General features: G+C 39.7%; 1 protein-coding gene across 8 annotated transcripts in view; it reads right to left on the reverse strand.

Moving 5' to 3' along the window:
• Nucleotides 1-728: 728 nt before the first annotated feature.
• Nucleotides 729-24,175, reverse strand: part of PHF21B (PHD finger protein 21B) — a 131,676-nt gene continuing 108,229 nt past the window's right edge. For all 8 annotated transcript variants that reach the window (XM_074538962.1, XM_074538959.1, XM_074538958.1 and 5 more), the window contains 8 exons: nt 19,809-19,860; nt 14,267-14,343; nt 11,762-11,816; nt 7,716-7,738; nt 6,249-6,407; nt 5,486-5,561; nt 4,303-4,406; nt 729-2,127 (listed from right to left, as the gene is read on the reverse strand). In XM_074538962.1, the coding sequence (XP_074395063.1) occupies nt 1,903-2,127; nt 4,303-4,406; nt 5,486-5,561; nt 6,249-6,407; nt 7,716-7,738; nt 11,762-11,816; nt 14,267-14,343; nt 19,809-19,860 (771 nt within the window). In that variant the 3' untranslated portion in view covers nt 729-1,902. The remainder of the gene's footprint in view (nt 2,128-4,302; nt 4,407-5,485; nt 5,562-6,248; nt 6,408-7,715; nt 7,739-11,761; nt 11,817-14,266; nt 14,344-19,808; nt 19,861-24,175) is intronic.

Below are 24,175 nucleotides of genomic sequence, written 5' to 3' on the forward strand. Positions count from 1 at the left end.
TCTTCACATATTCAACCTTCTACAATTTTCCTTTATTTTTTCATTTGTCTGAGAAGGAAAAAAAAATTATGAAACCTGAAAACATCTACATTGCAAGCCACTCAGAATGCATAATTGCATACATTAACCAATGTATAACAACTGTGTTTTACTTAGTTCACTCTATTCATCAATAAAAGAATATAAAAATCTTGTTCAATCGAGAGTTGTGTATTAAAATAGATTTGTTTAGTACTGCACAGTTTCTCCCGGAGTTGTGAAAATGGTTGAAGGGACCTTGTGCTTTCTGGGCAACAGAAAAAGCCAGTCCCTCATGTGTTCATTTTTTAAAAATTAAAAACAAAAAAGGCTATTCGGCACCACGTGATATGCTGATGTGAGGGACCAGCCTTGTGTCCTGCTCTGGTGGCTTTCCATAATTACCTGTTTGTGCTAATTGATGGAGAACTCACAGGGACAGGGACAATGGCACAGGGGGTGGGAGCTGGGAAAAGCAGGGTGTCCATCAGCCCCTCCCCAGGCAGCACCTTGCAGAATCAGGAAGACCAGCTAGCAAACAGGCAGGTGCTCTGGGATTCTCTCAGGCTAATGCTTGACACTTCCCAAATATGCTAAAAGCTAACAAAATGTTAAAAAGGAATCAAGTTTCCAAAAACAAAATCCTCCCAAACCTTTTTAATTTTCCATGCCCTGTCCCTCCCCCAGAAGTCTTGTGTCTGAGTCTCCAGTTTAAGAAACAACCCCTTGAGGCAGTTTTTTTTTTCCCTGTACCATTTCAGCAGATATTTCTACAAAAAACCCCAACCAACCAAAAAAACCCAAAGCAACAAAATAAACCAACCCAAAAAACTCCAAACAAAACAACAAAAAAATCATGTTGCATATCTTTAAAAATGCAGTACAAAAAGGTTATTTTTTGGCATATTATCTGTACTGACAAGAAACAAAACCCAGAATATTTATTTGCTTTTTTGTTTAAAAAAAGAATCCAAAATGAACAAAAAGACAGAAAACCACAAAATAATCACTTTAAAAAAATGAAACCCAAACTGTCAAAGGTATCCACTGTTATGGTTGATGCTAAACCTTGCACAAAAACTCCATGAGAAAAATACACTGATAGCAAAATAAGTAAAAAGGACCTGCAAAAGGAGTTTTACAGTCGTATTTTTTAAATATTTTGGAACGCATATACAGATGCATCAGCATGAAAATACTTCAATATTTTACTAGAAATGCTAACTTCATACAGTTTCTTTATTTAAATATCTGCAATTCTCAAGTCTAATAATACGGAAAAAAAAAAAAAGATCTTTTGTTTCCAAGGCTCTGTGAGTGTCCGTGATGCTGTTCTGGTCACAAAGACCCCATATCCAGGTCTCCTGAACCAATGGGGCCAAACTTGTTCCTGGTCACAAAGACCCCATATCCAGGTCTCCTGAATCAATGCGGCCAAACTTGTTCCTCTGACATCCATGTCAAGGGCTAAGTAGCTCAGTTTCTGGTTATCTCACCAATTCCCCCCCACACCCATAGCTTTCAGCCCAACTACTTCTCTAATCCCTCACTAACTCCTCTCTTCTGGAACAGAAAGCCTGTCTGCCACCACAAAAGGCTCTCCTGCCTCCTCTACCAGCCATGCTCCTCTGGTCCATCCTCAGTCATAAATACATTAAGGCCAACATAACAAAACAAAATGTGATAAGCACTGAAGGTCTTGGCAAATACAAAACTGCAGCACAACCCGCCCTGTGGGTGCCACAGTGACCTACAAACTGGGCTGCCTGCTCTGAGAGTCTCTAAGCGTATCAAAACTGAGATTGCTCCTTCTGCCCTTGGTTCCAGTCTCATCTCTCCTCTGCTGATGTGCATAAAGTTTCTCGTGGCCATTCCCACCTCCTGTCAGTTGTTGCCCTGTGATGGCTGCAGAGCTTTGTGCATGGCAGCAGAGGCAGCAGAGGGTTTGATCCAGGGGATGGAGAGCAGGGAGGTGGTGGTGGTGGTGGTCATGGTAACCTGAATCATCTGCTCGTTTTGTATCAGTCTAATGAGGGTTTTGAGACGTTCCAGTGATGACTGAGTCCCTTTCTGCTGGGCCATCAGGCTGGTTTTTAGCTCTAAGCATTTCTGTCAAATAAAGAGGAGAGGAGAGAGAAGGAAAGACTGAGAATACATTCAAAGTGGTGTCAAACATCTCTCCAAACATCCTTTGGTGCCTTGGGTGCACATTCTGCTCAAATGAAGCATGTTCTCCTTTGGGGAAAGCAAAACCACAGCTTAACAAATGGAGCAATCAGCAGTGCTGCACACACTGCAGCAGCTGTCTGAGGGAACAATATCCTTCCCAGGCCAAATGCACTTGGAGGGTGTTTCTGACTCCATCCTGTAGACAGGAACACTTTCTGCGCTCCACAGAGATGCCTGGCACAGGAGTGCAAGAGCTGTGTTACTGAAAATACAGAAGGCACCACTCAGGTCTCTCACTCTTACCAAAGAACCCTGATAAATGCTCACCAGGATGCATTTCATATGTGCCACACATTTCAGGGAATAGGCACTCTGAAGACACATTAATCTCACTGATATCTCAATGATATCAATATTTTTCCAGCAGAGAACTTTGCTCCAAGACACAACTGTCACACCAGAGCACTCACAAGAAAGCTTTCATCCCTCAGGGTGGCCACATTTCTCCCCGTGATCTCTTGAAATAAAAACCTCCATGCAAATGGGCACGAGAGCAGGAGCTAAACAAAGGCATCCCAAATCCTCCATTTCTCCAAGAACAGGTGGGAAGAATCAGTAATTCTCCCATAAATTTCTGCATCCAGCACCCCATTCTGCAGTGAGGGACAGACCCACACCCTGAGTCTGTCTCCAAGATGAAAGGGGACAGTGGCCTGTAATACCTGAAACCTGTTTTCTTTCTCCCAGAGCGCCCAGGATTCTGACCAGACCAATTATTTCTCTGCAGATTGCTTCCCTTTGGTAATGGTCCGCATTGCCCAGGGGTGGGGATTCTCCAGTCCTGGGGGTTTGGGAAATGCTCACTTGAAAATCAACCTGTTTGGAAAGCAACTGTGTGGAGTTGCTCAGAGGTTGGTTTAGGGACATGAAATTTCACATGAAAGATAAATTATGTTCTGTTTTTACCATTGCAGCTGTGGGTGTATGAGAGTGTTCCCTTTCATATAAATCTCTGTTAAAATGTCAGAATGAAATTGCTCTGTGTGGGACACCTTTAATTTATTTTCTTCTTTCTAGTGGATACATTTCCAATAAATATAATCATTGGCACATATTACCATTTAAATAAGACAGTGCTGCCCACTGGAAGAACCTGGTTCTGCTTAGGTAGAAATCTTATTGATTTTGACAGCTATGACACACACCTGATAGCTGACAGCTTTTCTTTTTCCAAATTTCCTCAGCTCACTGCACTCTCCTACCTATTACACACACATGTGGTTCCATTAGTGCTGCACACATGTACAGGGAATATACAGTGATGTCTTTTAACAAGTTATTGCTTTTCCTTCTACTTTGTTTTATGTGATAAATATTTTAACATGCCCCCTCTGGATAACTGCAATGGTAAAACAAGTAGAGAGTAGTTATTCCTGCAGCTGCCACTTGGCTTTTTCCAGGGTAAGGAAGTGACAAATATTTATTGAGGCTGCCCTGAAAACTAACAGCTGCCTCTCAGGGTGGAAGTAGCCCCAGATAGTTCCTTCAGTCATGAAGGGTAGGAATTGGGCTTTGAATTAAGCTACTCATAGCACAGCACGTGTGTAAGACACCCCAGACAACATTTAGCTTTGAAATCAGTTTGGAGAGACAAAATAGTCCATGTCCAGTCATGGAGAAATGCTACAATACTCAGTAAAGATGGTTATTTCTACTTAATACCAAGAGGTTTGAGCTAATGGACAGGCAGCTACCACTGGAGGACAAGCTTGCAACCAAACTTTTCCCCTAGAGGATGGAAGTGCCTTGAAGTCATTGGGTACCTCAGAGCTATGGATGCAATGACAAGGAAGGCAGCCATGGCTACCTGTGGAATTTTGTTTGTTTACCACAGAAATTCAAGTGATTTCTCCTCCTCTGCCTCCCAGAGTGGCTTACTTTTGTGCATAAAGAAAATGCACACGTACTTCCTCAGAGAGAAACACATTCACACTTGAAAATCTACTGCCTGGGAGCTTGAATCATTTTCTAGCCATAAAATACAATTTTTTTGGGGGCTTGAATTCTTTATAAACATCTCTTCAGGAGACTGTGTGTCCCCATCAGGTGTCCTACCTTCACTGCATTGTTGAGTAGTCGATCTTTTTCTTCCAACTGTCTGTGCTCACTCTTCAGCTCACTGCTCCTCTTTAATAACTTTCTCTTCTCCTCTTCTTTGACTGTGGAACAATAAGATTAAGGATGCAGAGGTTAAGAAAAGGATGTACTGTGCACTTGAGGACAGAAAGGTATTTTGCAGGGTGAGTTTAAGGTCTCATTCGTTTTTTATCAGCAGGTACAGCCAAAAAAATCTGGAGTTTCTGTCTGCAGGAATTTCTTCACTAAAAGGGTGAGCAAGCATTGGAAGGGGCTGCCCAGGGAGGTGGTGCAGTCCCCATCCCTGGAGGTGCCCATGGCACTCAGTGCTCTGGGCTGGTTGACAAGGTGGGATCAGGTTGGACTCAATGAACTTGGAGGGTTTTTCCAAACTAAATGGTTCTGGGATTCTGTGCATGTGTCTGTGTCAATGGTTACCACACAGGAGGACAACCCAAAAGGTACAGGGCACCTTTAATGTGAATTAAAATTAATCCTTAGACTACATGTGATCCTGGAGGTCTCCAAGAAAGAGGTGAGTGGCATTTAGGAAGAGGCCAGCCCCTTGGAATGGCAATAGTTAGTGACCCTGGCAGAAAAGTACAATTATAAGTGTGCCAGACCTCCATAAAGGTCCTTACAAATATCATCTAATGCCCCTAACAGGCTGTTGTAAGAGTGCAACAGGGAATTAAAAAAGAACAATGCTCAATGCAGAGTGTCACACATGACTCAAGTGGCTGCCATACCCCATAACACAGAAAAAATGAGAAGCTGGTGATGCTGTGGTGTCAGGCACACTAGCTTGGCATTGTGCACACACCCAATTCCATTGCTCTGCTGAGCCTGACTCTGCCTCACCATGATTCTGCCTCAAAATCCTGTTTTCAGCACTGTTCCAGGGAAGGCACCCTTTGATGACAGCTTCCTCCAGCAGAGTGAAGCTCCTGAGAGATCACTTTCAACTTCCTTACAGAGAGAAGGCAGCAGAGGAGCAGATCAAGGGGAAGGGGACAGAAAAAGTCTGCTCTCCCCAGTCATTCATGGCCCTATGACCTACACCATCAGACCTGGCAGCACTGTAATGCTATTTGATATTTCAGCTAACAGCATTGCTATCATGAGCAGGGAACCCCTTGTCAGAGGCTGAGGTAATCCCTACCTGTTTTATGAGTAACATAGGAGTGAACAATAGCCAGAGTTCCAGTCCATGGCACATTGTCATCTTTCTTTAAAACCTATAAGCCCAGGAAACAATAAATGGTTAGGATTCCAAAAAAACACGCATTACTGTTTGCTCCAGCCTTACTGATTGGCAGGACCAGAACTTGGGTCCTTGTCTCAGAACATAAAAGTGATCTCAAAGCTAAACACAAGAACTCTATGGCACAGAATCTACAGTTTAGAATTTTAATAATTTTTTTCTTTCTTGTGCAATCAGCATTATTCACAGCAACCAGACAGTTTAGCATATCTCACATAACTGTGATGAACAGTTGTGTGTAACAAATGTGATTTAAAGAAAAGGAAGTTTTCTCCTCACACCTTTCAGATCCACTGGTGAACAGTGTCTTCTTCTGACACTGCCTTCCTCATCTCTAAGATTGACATTTAAGATTTTCTTTTGTCTGGCTGCATTCTGGTGGTGTCACTGTAAACAAAGGAGCTGAAGGAACTGAAAAGACATCTTAAGAGGATAATTCTTAGCAATTACAGGCAAGCTATAGCACTCCCTCTATGTTTTAACTCTAGGATGGTAAAAAATACAGAAACAAATACTGCAAACTGCACTAAAACCATCTCAGTACTTCTTTATCTAATGTAGTCCACGAGCTACAACAATAGGTTAGATTTGTTTAGGGGTACACAAATCCAAGGTGTCTCCCATTTTCCCTTCTTGATACACCATGCTCCATGTAGCTTACCTTCTGTTGGCACTTTGGGCAGACCCAGAGCCCTTTGGGGGCAGTTTTGAGGGGTGGGTCCAAGCAGTTGAGGTGATATGCTCTGGGACACGTGCCACAGGGCTGCAGGTTAACGCCACGCTTGCAAGCAGTGCAGTGCTCATCGTGGTGGATCTCGTTCTGCAAGAGAAGGGTGCCCTGGGTAAAGTCAATCCATTGAGAACTTCTCTCTACACAGCATTCAAAGCCTCTACTGCAGCAGACAGGCTCCTTCAAACACGAAATCTAACTGTCAAAAGGACCCTGACAGACACAGAAGACAGAAGTAATAGATATATGATAGCAACAAATACAAACGACAAGTGACCCAGAAGCAAGTAACAGAAATTGAAACAGAAACATAAAACCCTACTAATTAAACACAGGAGAGAGTCAACTAACACAGCCAGATTGTGAAATAGGAATTATTTCACTTTTTTCTCTGCCAGTTTGTTACTACAACACATGAATCCCCATGCATGGCTGTGTCCTGGATCACAGTTAATGTGGGAATCACTTGTCTGTCATGCCCAAAGCAAAGGGAAGCATAAAGGAAAAGGGTTCTGGGGAAGAAGCACAGTCCATGTTTCATTCCCACTGCCTCAAAGGGCAGCTGGGGAAACAGGAGGCTGGAGCACAGCCTTGGGCTATAAACCCTCTTTTGTGAACTCCTCTGGCCTCTTTCTCCCTGGCACTAATTGGTCTCTGCTCAGACTTGCTCTGACAATCTTTCTCCAACAAGACTGATTAGTGCTTTGTGTGAAGCAACACACAACATGAACTGAGACTCATCAACAAAGATACAGTGTCATGTAGTAGATTGCTATGCTAATCTGGTGGCAGCATTAATTACTCTTTTTAATTAAGGAGACTGATTCTGAAACTCTCATGCCTTGTGAATCATTACAAATAATAAAAAATTCCTACTGCTTTTCTAGGAAGTAGAATAGTGATTTTATGTTTTTCAATTCCAAAAGTGTGCTTTCATTTTTGGAATAGTAATTAAAAAGTTTCATGGCAGTTTTAGTCAGGTTTATATCCTGAATTCTAAACCAGTCCTGTCAAAAAAATCACTCTCCAAAATATTACTCTTTATAAACTACCTGCTCAAAGAATCTTAATTTTAACCCCAATGTAAGGAGATTTAATCTTTACAAACTAGAATGGTTACTCATTTTTCTTATGAAATTTTCATTAAACTCATAAATCTGGACTAGCAATTTCTCAATCAGTGGAGTCAACAAAGGGACTAAACTCAAGCCTTGCATGTGAAAGCCCAAGAGTTCACCTCTTTAAAATTCTAGCTTAGGGACTCAAAGATTTAGTTAAGTGGGAGAAGAGAATACTGCAGTTAGGTACCTTGAGAGTGACTACAACAATCAGGGGCAAGCACTGAATACACAGTGATGAGAAAGATACCTGCTAATACACAAACTTTGCCACACATACCTTCCAGAATGAATCCTCATTTGCTAGCATGCAAAAGAAGGGCAGAAAACAGATCAGTGGAAAATACATTGCTGCAGCGGTTGCTAGTTCTCAGCTGCCGGAGTAATTTTAATCAAGATGTGGCATAGGAGATCAGGACATTGCCAAAATTAATGCAGGCAGTAAAGAATGTAACAGCAAGCAGGGAAGTTAGCATTTGAGATTTAAAAATGTACGTTGCAGGAATCCCATGTCCAAAGGTCTGATGCTAAATGGTCATAGTATTTGGAATTTTCAGAAATTTTCATGCAGAGCTCCTCTCCACATGCCAGTAGTCAAAAAGTATTCCTGAAGGACAACAGGATGCTGGGTGTTGAAAAGGCTGTCCCTGAACCAGCAATGCACTCAATGTGGAGTGTGAAATGGGTGCCTCCAACCAATCCTTAACACAGATTTAAATGTTGAGCTGATTCCTGGACAAAAAGGTCAGCTCCTGAAGGAGTGAGCCTGAGGGGATCACCAAGTCCTTCTCATCAGACTACTCCCACCAGGACACCAGTGACCTCTGGATGAACTGAGTCTGCACTGGTTGTATTCACAGCCTGACAGGAACAAGAACCAAGAGAGCTCACTGGAAAGCACGCCAAGCCTTCCATAAAAAAATAAAAATAAAAATTGTGGATATCAACACACTTTGATCCAAAAATAAAAAGCCAGAAAAAATAAAGAGCTTTATGGAAACTGCATAGTGTGCTGATTTAATAGAATCACAGAATATCCTGAGCTGGAAGGTACCAGCAGGATCATTGAGTCCAGCCTCTGGCCCTGCACAGACACCCCAACAATCCCACCCAGTGCCTGAGAACATTGTTCAAAGTCTCCTGGAGCTCTGGCAGCCTTGGGGCGGTGACCAGACCCAGGGGAACCTGTTCAGAGCCCCACCACCCTCTGGGGGAAGAACCTTTCCTGATATCCAGCCTAATATGGCCCTGGAACAGATCCAGCTATTTGCTTGAGTCCTTTCAAGGGGCTAGAGCTAATGCTGAGCTTGCATCTTCATTTTTATATTTAACAGCCTCTGACAGATTTTTTCTTCCATAAATTTCTCTACTTTTCCCAAAAATTCTAGTATACTTTGGCAATGAGGTCCATAAATAATCACAGACTAATAAAATGTGTAGATGTTACTTCATATCTAAAAATACACACACAAAGGTCCACCAATGTATGACACCATGATTACTCAGGGGATATAAATGCTATTCAGATAACAGAGGCTTGATAATTGATGAATCTTTTGTACAAATGATACATGTCAAGGGACGTGACATCATTTCAGAAAAGACATTTTCATTTAAATCAATCCTGATCAATTAACATTTTGATCAAAATTTACAAGAATTGTCTTCTTCTGTATATCCAGAAATGACAGTTGTTTCCTTGACATCATGGGGATTTTTTTTAGTTAGTTTGTCTTTTCAGCTCACTTTTGCTGCAAAGCTTTAAACTTCTTAAAACATGTCAATTTCCCTCTTCTAGTTGATGAAAAATTAACTGAAGACAATATTTTTAAAGGAGCATTTTAAAAGAGAAGGGCAGCCATCTCTGCTCTGAAGCTGGAGAATTGCATCACTGCAGAGCCAAGCAATCTGGGACAGCACCTGCCTTCTGCTCAGTGCTTGCACAGCATCCAGCAAAACAGGGCTGGTGCCAGAAATATCCTTGCAGATGTGGGGGATTCTGCTATAAAGAAGTCCATCTCAACATTCTCAGAACTCTGGATTCTGAAAAAACCAAAGATACAGGACTCAAAGAGGAATTAATGATTAAGGAGAGAGGTTGCTGATTTACAGGAAGCTCTGAGACAGCTGCAACAGTAGACATCTGTCACTTGCCCACTTCCTTGTAAATAAAATGAGAAACATGTAGTGAAAGGAAGGTCAGAAATATCAAAACCTAACTTAAACCCACCAAGGGGCTGGAGGCACAACTTGCTAACAATGCCATTCTGTCCTGATTTCTCACATGTGTTTACATGGGGAAAGCAAGTGCTATGATAAGACAAACAATCTATTACAATTTTATTTTGAATATAAAACTAAGCCAGGAATAATATTCTTTCCAGTGGGGCTCACATGAGCCTGGCTTCCTTCTAAGAGGCATGTCATCATAGCTGCTTCCTGTAGTAACCTCTCCTGTCCTCTGAGACCAAATGCATTAGAGGTAAGTAAAGTAATGCATATGGTAAGTAGGCCAAGTGTCTGTATCTGAAATGTGGAATTTTGAGGGCAGAGAGAAGCACTGCTGCCTTTCAGTCAGTGCTCCTGTGGTGCAGGAAGTCAAGGCAGGGGCAGAAAGGTGAATCTCAAGCACTAAACACGACACTTGACAGTGAGATTGAGCAAACACTGAAAAACTGTCAAAACTTCATGTCTCAATTGTAATTACCCCTGAAAATGCTCCTAATACTGAAATAATATTTGACTTAGATAAAGGTCTCTCTTCCCTTATCTCTATAGCTTCTCAGTAGAGAAAAAGTTATAAAGGCAAAACAAGGGCAAGGATAGAATTGAATTTCTTTACTGGCTTTGTCTTCTCTTCTGAAACAGAAGTTCCTCACTTTCTTTCTTAAAATAGTACATGGGTCTTGTCTGAAGAATTAAACTATACGCAACATTCTCTGTGTTTCACCTCTCATTCCCAACTCTTTGTCTTCTCTGTGTTGCACATTTTTTCCTGAAATGTGCTTCTACCCATGAGCTAATCATCAGCATCCCCAAATGGCTCCTTTGAGTTGTTAATTCTCATGGAATTTGCTATTAAGTTTCAGATATGAAGTTCTTATAAGTACAAGACTGGAAGGCATCTTGAAGGTCATCAGGTCTAGATTTATGACTCTACCTCTTGGAATCAGAAAAACTGGCTTTCAGCCCTTGTTACTGAAGCAAAATTTGTGGGAAATTTCTGGTGCCTGAGGATGGAGAGCAGTTTCTTAAAGCCAGTTGGAAGAGGCAAAAAAAGTCTAAAATAGTAATAATTTTTTAAAATGTATTTTTAAGTACTTGGGGCTGGCAACACTACTTTCTTCAATCAGTTCTCTCACTGCATGGTGCTTAAAGTGCCTGTCTTAGGTTGCAAGATGTGGCTGGGGTGTGTAATCTATTGCCATCTGTATAGAGGTGGGGCAGTTATCTGCTGTTAATTGGGCCAACCATTAAAACCAGGTGGGCCAGTTTTCTTTATCTCCTGCACAACCAATCCTCCCTCCAAGAAATATCATCTGTTAATGAGCCATTGAGTCTCACTGCATAACTAATAAAAATTACACAATCCCATTATGAGATGCTTTGCCCAGGGGGAGGAGCCAAACATTCCTACCTGGATATAATCTGAGATTTGGAACACCAGAGACAGCCTTTTCCACTGGATTCCCAGAGGAGCAGCTTTCTTTTCCACTAGATTCTCAGAAGAGGACCAGGCCCATCTACCCCACCACAGGACCTTCAGAGGAAAACTCCACCCTTCTACAGCATCACTGTTCCAACAGAACCACCCCTGGCACTGCAGGAGGGCTGAGCCACCATTTAATGGAACTGCTGCCAACACCCTGACCCACAGGGTGTCAGGGCCTATTCTGACTGTCAGTTTTGGTTTGTATTACTGCATTTCTATTTCTTCCCCCTAATAAAAAACTGTTATTCCTACTGCCATACATTTGCCTAAGAGCCCTTTAATTTCAATATTATAATATTTCAGAGGGAAGGGGTTCACATTTTCCATTTCAGGGGAGGCTCCCGCCTTCCTTAGCAGACACCTGTCTTTTCAAACCAAAACAGTGCCAGAGATCAGATTTTCCACTGACTGCAGAGGTTTTGGATCCATCTCTACTAAACCCTTCCATTGTTTTTGCAGAAAAACAATTTCTTTTCACTCCATATTAAAAAATACAGCGACATTACACAAAGTAATGCCCTGTAGTATCCTAACAGTAACTCATATGAAATCCTACTAATAAATTTTTAACACATCATTAGAAGAGTAGTATATTCATTTAAAAATATGCTTACCTCTTGTTGAAAGGAACAAGGGGTTATTCAAATAATTTGATGCAAGGCGTTTCCTCTAGAAGGGAAAAGAAACCAACCCCCATGTCATTGCAGTGCTCTGGTTGTCTCTTACATTTCACATTATCAATTTCCATGGGCTTATCTCACACCTAACTAGCTCTCCAAAAGCTACCTAGAGACCACTGACACAGTCAGACAAACAGTTGCATGATTTACCTTTCCAACAAGTTTTTCACAGAGCAGTTTATTGTGTATTAGCTTTTATTAAGAAGAGAGAAATACAAATTGTGAATGTTATTGATGGGTTTGCAGGATATGTCTCATGGGCTGGTAAGAGCAAGACTACAGCAAAACTAACTCCAAGCCCAACAATGTCCATTAGGGAAAACTGTTGCTGTGAGATTACATTTTTATTTGCATATATAGAAATGGTCATGGGTTCCTCAACTTCATCTATATATAAGAACTGAATATATGAGATATCATTTTATTTTCATAGCCTCAATAGCCTCTTTTTTCATAGGAAAGGGTTACATCTTGGGTTATTATATATATAAATTTTGGGTTGCTATATATATATAATTAGAGGGGTTTTGCTACTGAATTTTTTATTCTGTAGTGAACAAACTATTCTCTTACAGTTGGGTGCCTGAGAGTCTGTTAATGCACTTTGAATAGATGTTTCTTTCTTCAAAAAATAACCAGCCCAAAATGTAATCATTTACTATGGAAAAAAAGGCTATTGAGGGTACAAAAATTAAATGGTATCTAATTTTCTTAAAGAACAAAGCCTTGAGAAGAAAAAGCACACCATTCAAGTGAAGACATAAGACCATGATCATATTTTTGTAGTCAAAGTATCACCACTACAAATGCTGAACTCCTGCCATTTTGAGGGGTGTTGGCAAATAAAAGGTCTAATTTACATGCGATTTCAATTTAAACAATCATGAATTAAAGATCATTCAGCAGACTAAATTAAACTGCACTAAAATGCCTGAAATGCCACCAATACCTCAACTCCCTGATTAGCAAACCAGTCTGAGCAGCTAATTGATTAGAGAAAAAACATCTGCCTCCATTTTACTTGGATGGCAATCCCCATGGTCAGTAGTTAATGACAGCTCCTAATGAGGACACAGCTGATCAGCCACAGGAGTCCTTCACAGACATTTCTTTCTCCATGCCATCCTCCATTCAAGCATATGCTTTTGAGAATAGATATTATGAGAAATATGAACTAAGGGTGCAGTAGACCTAGGCCATCTTCTCTTCCACATATCCAAGGTAGTAGAGTTTGTCACAAACACCAATCTGGCTATAGCCACAAAATTCTGCTACAAGTATTTTAGTAATCAGGACAAAAACGTCTAAAAAGCCACAGTTTTAATGCTAGCAAGGCTAAAGTTCCTACTGTGGTAAATACGGCTCATTTGGACATTAGTATTTGCACTGAAAAAAAATAGTTGAGGAATTCTGAAGAACTCAAGTGCCCAGAGCTGTTCTGGAGTATAAAAATCTCCAGTGCTTTCAGAAAAAGAACAATCAAACAACTCAGCAGTTTGACTGCAGCAGTGTGTTTCTTCTTAGTCTCATCTGTTTGCTATCTGCCAACAAAGACAGGAATCTGAAATACTGGCATACCACAAATTCTGCATCACTTATGCCTAAATAAAGAATAATCACTTTCTTTAGTCCTAGAGAACTCAGAACACAGAGAGGCCTTGCTTAAATGGAGAGCTGGCTACAACTGAGTTTCATCCCAGTAGAAAGTTCAGACAGTAAACCCAAATAGTGCTGAAATTTTAAACATGAAATTTTAATTAGCTGAATAAATGCATATATGCTAGTTTAGAAACAAAGAAAAAAAATCTATAAAATGTTAAGCCTATTTTTATGCTGCTTTTACACCAAGTTTGCAATCTAATATTAGGCAGGACCAAATTGTGATACTTCTATAAATGCAACAGTGTAACAGACAACAGAGATAATCCAGAGCATTTAATTTTTAATCATGCATTATTATATTTATTATGCAGATTTCTATACCCTCTGCAGACCACAATGATTCATAAACCAACACACCCCTTTTTTGAATGTGACAAATTGAAAAAAAAAAAAATTGGGACATAAGAAAAGAGAATTTCTTATTTGGCACGTAAGAAAAGAGAAACAGCAATGCCCATTTGAACATAATGCAGCACTTCTGCTGTCCAGTTATGATCTAAAGGGACTGCCTTTGTAGATAAAAGTAATTAGGTCCCACACTAATTTAGCTCTCTTGGACTTTATTAAAACTAAGATGAATTCTAGTTTGGAGCAAGTGACGTTGTGTGGTGAAAACCTATTGCTTCCCCACTGAGATATTTTCTTTCTTTTCTACATCAGGATCTCTTTACAAGTAGCTGTGGTTTTGCATTCATATATATTTTTGTAGTAAGACACACTTAGACCTTTTATTGATATGAATTCGAGCTGTGGTAAAAGAAGTGAATGATGAAGTACCTCTGTTTCCAAGAGTCCACTGTAGGCTGGATTTGCTGTGCTTCTTCTCTTTCTTTCCTGACGCTTGCTCTGGATTTCTGTAACCATGGAAAGGAACACGAACTGTGAATTTCTCATTCATCAGGGAAAAATGCAGATATAACTTGTAAAGCAAAATGATCTTACCCTCAGCCCCTTGAGCTTTGAGTTCTGTTTCATTTTCTAAAGTACAATTGTGTTGCATCAGCATTGATATTTGCTGCAGTTCAAGGTTTGACATTAATAAGCTTTTCCTTGTGAGATTCACAGGCATTTTTTTATTTTTTTCTTCCTTCAAGGTAGACTTCTGGTGCCCTACAAGAATTTTATTATGATCTCTTCAGACACATATTCAGCAAGCATCAGAGAGCCTTCAGAGTACTCTCCTCCATGGAGCTTAGAAAAAGCATAGTTGAAATGGCACAGGTGGATTCAGTGATGATTTATCCACCCAGAACATAACTTCATAACCCTGAGCTTGCAAAATGTCATTTTGAGTCATATGTGCATGCTTGTGTCACTGCAAACACCAGCACACAGATGGGCTCTTTGGACAGCAGCCCATTTTATTCCTTCCACTAAACTTCCACAACTCCCTTCCACTAAATGGTGACACCTACTGAAGATGACACATGCTGAGGGCTGTGTTTAGCAACCACCAGCCATGTGCACAACTCTGGAAACACAGAAAGATGGAGCAGATTACTCAGACACAGAAATCTGTAGGTTTAATGTACTTTGATCTGAACCAGGATTCCATTTACATCACATGGAATTTCTTTCTGCAGCTCTTGACGTCAGTTCAGAATGCTGAGACTATTACAAGCATGTCTTTTAGAGCCCATTCTTTTGATTATAAACCCCACACACATTTTAGCAAGGAGAGCCACAGCATCCATCCCATGACATGAAGTGTGTGCTCTATTCCAAAATATTTCCTATGTGAATATTGTAAGGTCAATTTTAGACTTGGTGCTGAGGTACTAGAGGGTATTCTAAATGCCCTCCTGGTGGTGATACCTCTGCTCTGTCTTGCTCCATCTCAGAAGGAGAGGAACTGGCAGGAGCATGTATTTCAGCCCAGAAGCCCTGGAGCCCACCCAAGAGAAATTCAGGACACCATCTGATTATGCAACAGGTCTGGTGTCTTTCCTCAGCATCTGAGCTGAAGAGGTCTATCTCAGAACACACCCAGCACCAGAAAATGCCCTTCAGGGTATTCAGCAAGATCCCCCACCTGTAATCCAACAGTAAGATACAGGTGAGCTTTCAGGGTGTTTATGTACTTGGGAACTGGACCTCCAGCTCTTAGTTCTGGTTTCCAGCAAGTTTCAAGTCTTGATCATTCCCATATACCATTTTAAGGGTGTCAGTATTTTTGATCTTGTCTTGTACATAGTGTCCCTGGAGATGAGGCCAACACTTTATATGGGTTTTGTACTGGCCTAACTTCCAAGATTGGGTTTAAAAACTTCCAAGAATGGATTTAAAACTTTCCCTTCACAAAAGAGTATTGGCTAAGCTGCTGTGCTTGGAGTGATGGGTGCATCAGAAGGAATCTAGATGGACAAGAAAAACAGGAGAGTAACTACTAGCTGGGCTTTCCTATGGCACAGGGACATGTCATCTCTCATGTTCAGAAGGTGTCTTCTCCTAGGGCACTTGAAATAGCACAGCCACAAGCTGCCATGTGACTCAAGGGGCTGCACAGAATCTCACCACCAAGAAATGTGTGATCTGAAGCTGCACTAGGATAGGAGATAAGTGCTTTGGCTGTAACCACTGTAACATCACATTAACATCATTCAGGCCATGTAGACTCCAAAACACAGGATCTTGTCTGGGAAACAGTTCAGTCCTACTGTGAAAATATTTCCTATGAAATGCTCATGTGTCTATGCTGAAATATCCATCCTGAAGCTCCCAGGCTCTCTGAAAGCCTCTAAAGGGAATTGTGCCTCAGCAGCAGGGTGAGTGCTACAAGGATACACAACTGTGACTTTCAATGGCCCAAAAAAAAAGAAACAAAGAATTCAATGCAGCAGAGTTTTCTTTGTAATGTAACTGGGGCAAGAATCTCATAAAAGAACAGTGATGGATTTGTAGCTCTCTGTCCTTCTTGGTCCCAAGTTAAAGAGAAAATTTCTTTGGTACATGCTCTCACCAAGGCAACAGAAAATATCTGGTGAGGTCTGAATCACACAGATGGCAGATAGTTGGAATGCAGCTTTGGAAGAGGCATTGCTATGGTACAGAGATAAGAGCTGGCTGGGACAAAAAGTAATAGCAGTGGGAATGGATGGAAAAGAAGAGAGAGAGAGAGAAATAAATGGAAACACCTCAAGATGTACAATACCCTATGCAGCCATCAGGGAGGGAGAGCACTTCCTTAGTGGAAACAAAAATACCATGCATCTATGTACTTGTGGAGTGGTTCTGTCAATAATTACACCTAGACAGAGCAAAAGCATACACTGGTGTGCTATCTTTTGTTACTTGTTACTTCTGCTAAAAAATATCGCATACTTTTCAGAACAGCATGCAATAAAGTTAAATTAAATTTGTTTCAATTGATGAAATCATAACCATTTCAGTAATCTAGATGGACATGCATTCTTAGAGTGACCTGAACTAAAGGTCCTTCTTTTAAAGTTTTGATTTCTATCTTTTTTTACAAAATTGTAATGCTAAAAGGTGTTTGTAATAGCCTAGAGAAAGAGATTCAATATGTTACAACCATGCACTGCATCACAGAATAAAGCTACCTTATTCCTTAGCTTATCAATTAAAAAAATAGAAACCAAACAGGAAAAATTAAATGTTAGTACATTTGACAAAGATGAATGAATTTAAAGATAGCTTTATGTTGGAGGCCAAACTCCAGTGAGCTGCTGCCTTCACCAATCAACACTCTGCACGGTCATCCTATGAAGCCTGTGATGGCAATTTTCCTTCAGGGAAAGCTGCACCTTGCAGACTGTCAGTTAGTGGAGGCAGCTGTGTTTATTTACTGGTACAGATGCCTCACACTCAGGCTCTGCAGAACTGAGCTCTTTCCCCAGGCAGGGAATGCTTGTGTGGAGGTCAGGTGGAAAGGCTTCTAGGCAGATAGAGAAACACACATAGAAGTGGATCATCACAGCCCTTCACCAGAAAATTAATGAATAAAATCAATAAAAACTGTAACACTGTGAATTAGAGATACCATATGAATAATCTTTTAATGATCCAATCTTGATAAAGTTAAATTCCAAAAATGTGAAATTGAAAAATAATTAGAAGTTTTAAAATAAACTGAACTGTGTAATGACTACTGCTTCCTGATAAATAGCAGTGACTGATAACTGTAAACATGACCCAGTAAAATAATAACCTTTAGCATGTGAAAGCTATAAGGAAATCTCTGACAGTTGTAATCACCAATTCTGATGAAGAAATACCCTTTCCATAGTAAATAGCTCTTGGCTGGAGCCATTTATTTAATGCTAGTAGAAATATGAAAAGTGAATTTGTCTTCAAGAATTGATTCTGCATGGTGAGTTTTGCAGCAGTTTGGTTTAAATGAGCATCTCCACACTTGGTGTAGAACAGAGAAGAGCACTGCTGGCATTTTGAACATAAGCAATAAATCCACACAAACAATTCATTAGTTTCAATAAAATCAAAGGGTATAGAATTATTCAAAATTAAGTCCTCTTTGTTGTAAGTATAATTTGCATTTCTGCATAATTTCAAATGTTGTCCTGTTTTCCTTAGACAAAGAAAACAAGAACCAATCATCATTTTCACTTTTTGGATTATAAATCTTCTCCCCAAATTTTTTTGATTTCCATTTCAATCCATGACCATTAAGGGATTAAAAATTATGAAGGCTTAAAATTTCTTTAAACTCCTTTCAAATTCTCCATCACTGGGACATAAAATTATTTTTTAAAATGCAGATTTAAAGAGGCAAAACACTGAAAAATAGAAACAAGACCCACAGGAAACCTGCTGCATATACTGAGGAGACACTACAATTCAGATATATTTTCTCACTAATTCACAACTTGTCTTAAAACCAAAGAACTGGAAATCTTAATAAAAAGAAAACAAGGTAAAAATGGTAGATACCTTGAGACAGTGAGGTAGCTAAGCATGCTCCTAAGTCTAAAGCACATAAAAGTTAAACTCAGTGCACTGGAAATTCCTGAGTATTCTGCTTACTATGATCTATGGTGATAAATATCAATTGCCATTAACACTTTTTGTGATCAAGAATCACTGCCAGCTGACACAGATATTTTCTCTCCTTTTACTGGTGGAATCACATCAACTTGTTGTAGCTGAACTTGTAACTAAAACCATAAGGGTGCAAATCTTTTCTTCAAAATACCTGCATCATCTCTGCCCATGAGAACTATTCTGCCACCCCAGCTTGTCTCATCTGCTAAACAAACTCTTTCCCCCCCTCCTCTCATCTCTAATTTCAGAGCAACAAAGCTGAGGCAAAGAAAGATACAAATTTGCTAACTTTTGCAAGCTATTTTTGGAAGGTTGGAGAAGGAAACTGAAAGGATGTGATGCTGATTTTAGCTTATGTGCAATATTTGTTTGAAGTCATATTCAGGAGCCTGAGAAGACATGCTAGATGCTCTCAGGCAAACACAGGGTTTGATGGGAAGTTTGTTAAGTTTTTGGCTAAGTGGGGAAAAGGGAGGGAAGGAATTCTTTGAGAAGTAGTCCTAAGTAAGTAAAATCTTATGAAACAAATATCAGATTTTCACCACAAATTTACATATTATTCTGTGGAACTCTAGAGGTGATGGACAACTCAAAAAGTGAAAGTCCATCTCACATGGGAGAGAGCAGAGGGCACTTGCTGCATATCTGGGCAAACATCTCTGAACCTCACAGATCCACCAACCAGATCAGTGGCAGTCAGAGCCCTGGCAGGATTTTTGTTTCACTGTTTCTTCCAGGTCTTAACATCTTTTAAAGGACCGTGGTGACTGAGTGAGCCCAAACACCAGCCTGTGCCAAGCAGGGCCAGCCCTCGTGCCCCTTGAGCTTTGCCATGGGGTGGGAGGCACAGCTAAGGTCACCCCTACTGTGACACTGAAAGGCACAACTGTGCAAAGGTAACTCTGCATCTGATTTTTTCATTTTCATTTTTTCCGTTTTCATGCCCTTCAGAGAAGGAGAGAAGGAAAACTGGGAGGGAATCTTATTGATGTGTATAAATATCTGCAGGCAGGGATCAGAGCATGGGCTGGGCTGTGCTCCATGGTGCCCAGCAGCAGGACAAGAGGCAATGTGCAGAAACTGATGCCCAGGAAGCTCATCCTGAACATGAGGAAGAACTTCTTTTCCAGAAGGGTAACAGAACACTGAACAGATTGCCCAGAGAGGCTGTGGAATCTCCTTCTCTGGAGAGATTCAAAAGCCATCTGAACACAATCCTCAGCAACGTGCTCTGGCAGAGAAGCCAACAGAAAAGATTTCATTCAAAAACTGAACTGTAAATCAACATATGCCACCTTACCTTCCAAATGTTCTGTTGTAACCAGTCCTAGTGCTACCATGAAGGCAATTTTCTGAGGAAAAAATAAATGGGTTAGATTTTCTATTATAGTGATCGTGGTAAGAAAATAAATAAAATTAACATTGACAGAATAAACCCAGTAAAAGTCTTTTAGAAATGTATCTTATTCGAATGTATAGTAATGTAAAGAACTTTAACTGAAGATTTGCTTGAGATATGCGTGGTTCTCCTTTATGACTATATAAACTCAAGCAGTTCAAAGATGTCTGAAGTCAATGCTCAATGCCTGCTGATCTTACACAGCACATGATCAATATTCAGTCAATTCAACCAGTTCAATTTCACATTGCTAGCTGGATTGTTACTCAATTATTTAGTGAAGTAATTTTGTATTATTTTTACCATCTGGCCATGACACACTGCTTTTATTGGATATGAGCAAGCTGTAAGAAGTGAAATAAGTATGATCTGTACAACACTAAACAAGACATCAAAAGCATATTGGAAGTCCCCTCCCATTAAAAAAAAAAAAAAAAAAAAAAAAGGCCAAACAAACAAACAAAAAATCCCAGAAATTTCTCTTCCCAAGTTTTAAAAGTAACATCTTGTGCATGGATTTTAAGATGTATACTGATCCAACATTTTTCCTCAATGGGGAGTGATCAAACATCTCCCACTGACACTGGTGAACTCATTTTGCAGTGTGAAATCTGATCTAAAATATTATTCACAACTCTTCTAAACTATATATGCACAAAACAAATCTTCATACAAAAAAAAAATCAGAACATGCTGATGCAGTGACAGGAAAAGTATTAGAGAGATTCTAAATTTTCTGTCAGTGATTTCTCACTGGAAAATGTTTCCTTGCGGAAAGGTTTTGCTGAAGGTTTTATCACATGTTTTTGATGAAAACTGAAATTACACTGTGTTGTTCCAAGCCCAAATGGAACTGAACTCCCTGGTTTTCAGTCACATTTGTGGGCCTCCTCTTTCTGCTGTGCTGAACAATTTTGTTGGATTTTCATGAGGTTCAATTCCACAGGAGAGACAATCTGACTGTGCAACACAAGCTCTTGAGAAATCCAAACAAGCAAAGCCCACAGTCCAAGTCTGAGGGGGTGTACAAAGACCATAGGAAGATGTAATTATCATATCTCAAATAAAATGCTCAGATTTAGGTCCAACTAAACCACAGTGTTTAAGCAGAAGGTCAAAACCTTGTTTTATTCAAAGAATGTCAGGAGAACGTGTTTCAACACTTCCAAGCCAAAATTAGTCTGACCTTCTTGTTTTGTGAAAAGCCTGATGATTTAACTTTCTGTTCAGGATAAAATCAACTAGTAAGTCACCAGAACTACAATTTCCTTTTCAATTCTGACTTTCACTTAGTGAAATCGTGGAAGCAAAAACATCCTCATTTTGAAATTAAAAGATCTATTGGGTGGGTTCATCAAAATCAGAGAGTTAGGTTTGGACATCTCTACCACTCATGCATCTGTGAAAATACCTTTGTCAAACAGGTGAACTAACACCCATGTTAGACAGGAATATTTCCTTTCCGCAACCTCAAGAGATTCATATTCTCCAGGCAGATTAAAAAATGGTGGTGTAATGGCACTGGCAATTTAGATATATTCACACTGTATTTCTGCCTTCCATATCTGTGGTAATTATACACACGTGTTCATTTGCAAGTCAGACCTTGATTTCAGTAATATTCACTCCTTACATGCCTGAAACACCAGCCAGGCACAGTGGGGGCCCCACACCTGAAGGAAAAGATGAATATTTGATTCACTGTGCAGATCTGAGAAGAAAATTATTCACTGAGCAGGATTACAATCTTCACCTCAGCCCTGTCAAAAAGTAACAGTGGCAATTTACTTCTCAGCACTGCGAGCAAAATAATAACAATTTTAGGGACAGAACCAGGAAGCTGGAATGGGTAATGTGTGTTTTCTCAATGGAGTACAGAATTCCTGCATCACCCCAACGTCAAAACGTGGAGAAAGCACATATTTTCTGATGCCTGAACTGGAATTTGTGTACTGGAATTTTGCTAGACAATTTTCTCTTGTCATGCTAAAATTGTTTGAGTATGTATCTAAATGCAACATACTTGCTTAAAATATGAAGAGCCATCAAGTGGACTTGATAATTATCTCATGATTAAACATAGGAAGTGTCAGTTTTTATAGTTCCTTTTAAAGGAACTAGAAGATGGTTCCTTTTAAAAAAATCCCAGTACAAGCTGTATTCTTTTGAACAAGCATATTATATTAACAGCCTATTTTTTATGGGTTTTGCTATTTCACACCTCTGCAGCTGATTGGATTCAACTCAAAATCTGACTTCCATTGCAAAACTTTAGTTTCAAATATCACAGGGTCTATTGTTTGTCCTCTGTAGAGGAAGTTGCAAAGCAAAGATTTCATTTTCTCCAGATTTTCAATCCACGCTTAATACTAGCATTTAGTTCACAATGGCCATGTGTCCCTCTTGTGCTCAGGAAAAATTAGAACACCAATAACTACATAACCAGCATTTATGGCAATATTTTTTCTTTTAGATAAAAACATTTTAGAATGAAAGTGTTGCCAGATAGTTTCCTAATATGAATTTTTAAATTATCAAAACGGGTTTGGCAGAGTTCTGTTTCTCTCTGTGTTGAACTCAGGTCTCTTCAAAAAAAAAAAAAAAAGAAAATATTAACCCCCCCCAAAAAAAATGAACAAAAAAACCCACAAAAAAACAACATCCAGGGTATTTTCTCCCCAGAGGAGCAGCTCCCTTCTGTAATTAGCCCATTTCTTTACAGAAGTCATCCTGGTGGGAGAAGGCCCACCACTGGATCCATCACTATTGTTCTCCATCCCCAGCTGATGAGAATGAGTGAGTGGCCTCCTCCTCCTCCTCAGTCCATGACCAGCTTCAGGGCTCACCAGCAGGATGACCAAACCAGGAGCTAAAGACAGTAATTATCTTTGCTTTTCTCAGTTTGTTCAGGTACACCCAGTAATTGCATGTGGGATTCCCGGTTATTTGTAAGTCTGGTTATTTCTAGTTAGCTCATTACAAATTTATTAAATCCCAGTCTCTCCCAACTAAGTTCTGTACAGAGCCATACTGGAGTTCCTGCCTCAGTTTTCTGCTTTGAAAATAAATAAAAGTGAGAAGTGCCTTGAGTGCCTATTTTCTTTTTAAAAATACCATGCTGTTTTTGCTTTAAACTTAATCATCTGCTTATGAGCCGTGAGTGCTTTCAGAAATACACAGTATGTCTTTTCATGAAGCAAAACAAAGATTTTCATAAAAGCATTTCATTTTGTAATTACATGTTCTATTTATGTCATTACATGTATTTATACTAATTATGATGTTAGTTCTAATTACACTAATTGCATAAATACATGATAATCAACTAAAGTTTACTTTCAAAGAACAAAAGAAATTAACTCTAGACCTACCTATCTATGGCTGTGCAACAAATCTATGAAAAGAACTGTCATAGTTTAGGGCACAGTGTCAGCACCCTACCCAGAAAATTAAGGTTTTTGAGAGCTCCAGTAAACAGGGTAGGAACAGTGTCTGTGGTTAGAAAAAGATTGTTGAGATATTCTAGTTTGCAATGTAATGAAAATCTCACATTTCTGAATCCCATACCAAAAGTGTGCCCATTCCAATTGCCTCCTCCTGCATCTCTCTGGAAGGCTTTTATTAATTATTTTTTCCATGGGGAAAAGTTACAGACAAAGAAAAATTGATGTTTTTTCTTCCTAGCATTCTGTTTCTAAGCAGTGCCTACTGGTCTTTCTGCCCATAAGGTGCTACAACATAAAGAAGTTTTTGGAAATACCTGCCTAAACAAAACAGAACTCTTCAGTCCCATCATTCTGTGGTAATGAAGATTCATGTAAAGGTCAGATTTTAAACTTGGGAGGTTTCCCAAGCATAGCTTTGCAGAGCTTCTACATAGAGCTGTGATATTTTGGGCTAAAATATTTATCCTTAATACTGTTTTAACTCATGAACCTCCTAAAATGGTGAAAAAATTGACATGGTCAATGGATCATCCACATGGATGGCTCAAGTAACATAATTTATATTGTAATAATCCTCCTAAACCTACAGCTCTAAGGATGCTTTTGTGCTACACACTTATTAGACTAGTGAGGTTTAAGATTTCACAGGAGCTGAGCATTTCCACAAAAGAAGTAGATTCAGTCTGTATAACTCCTCAAACTAAAATTGAGACCTAATATAATTACACCTAATATAATGTGAACATATCCAGTCAAAACCCAAAATGTCTATTAGAGAGACCCCATTTCTACAAAGAGTTGCAGTTTATATTTCTGGTTTAA

The sequence above is a fragment of the Zonotrichia albicollis genome, chromosome 4, assembly GCF_047830755.1.
Source record: "Zonotrichia albicollis isolate bZonAlb1 chromosome 4, bZonAlb1.hap1, whole genome shotgun sequence".
Classification (NCBI taxonomy): domain Eukaryota; kingdom Metazoa; phylum Chordata; class Aves; order Passeriformes; family Passerellidae; genus Zonotrichia; species Zonotrichia albicollis.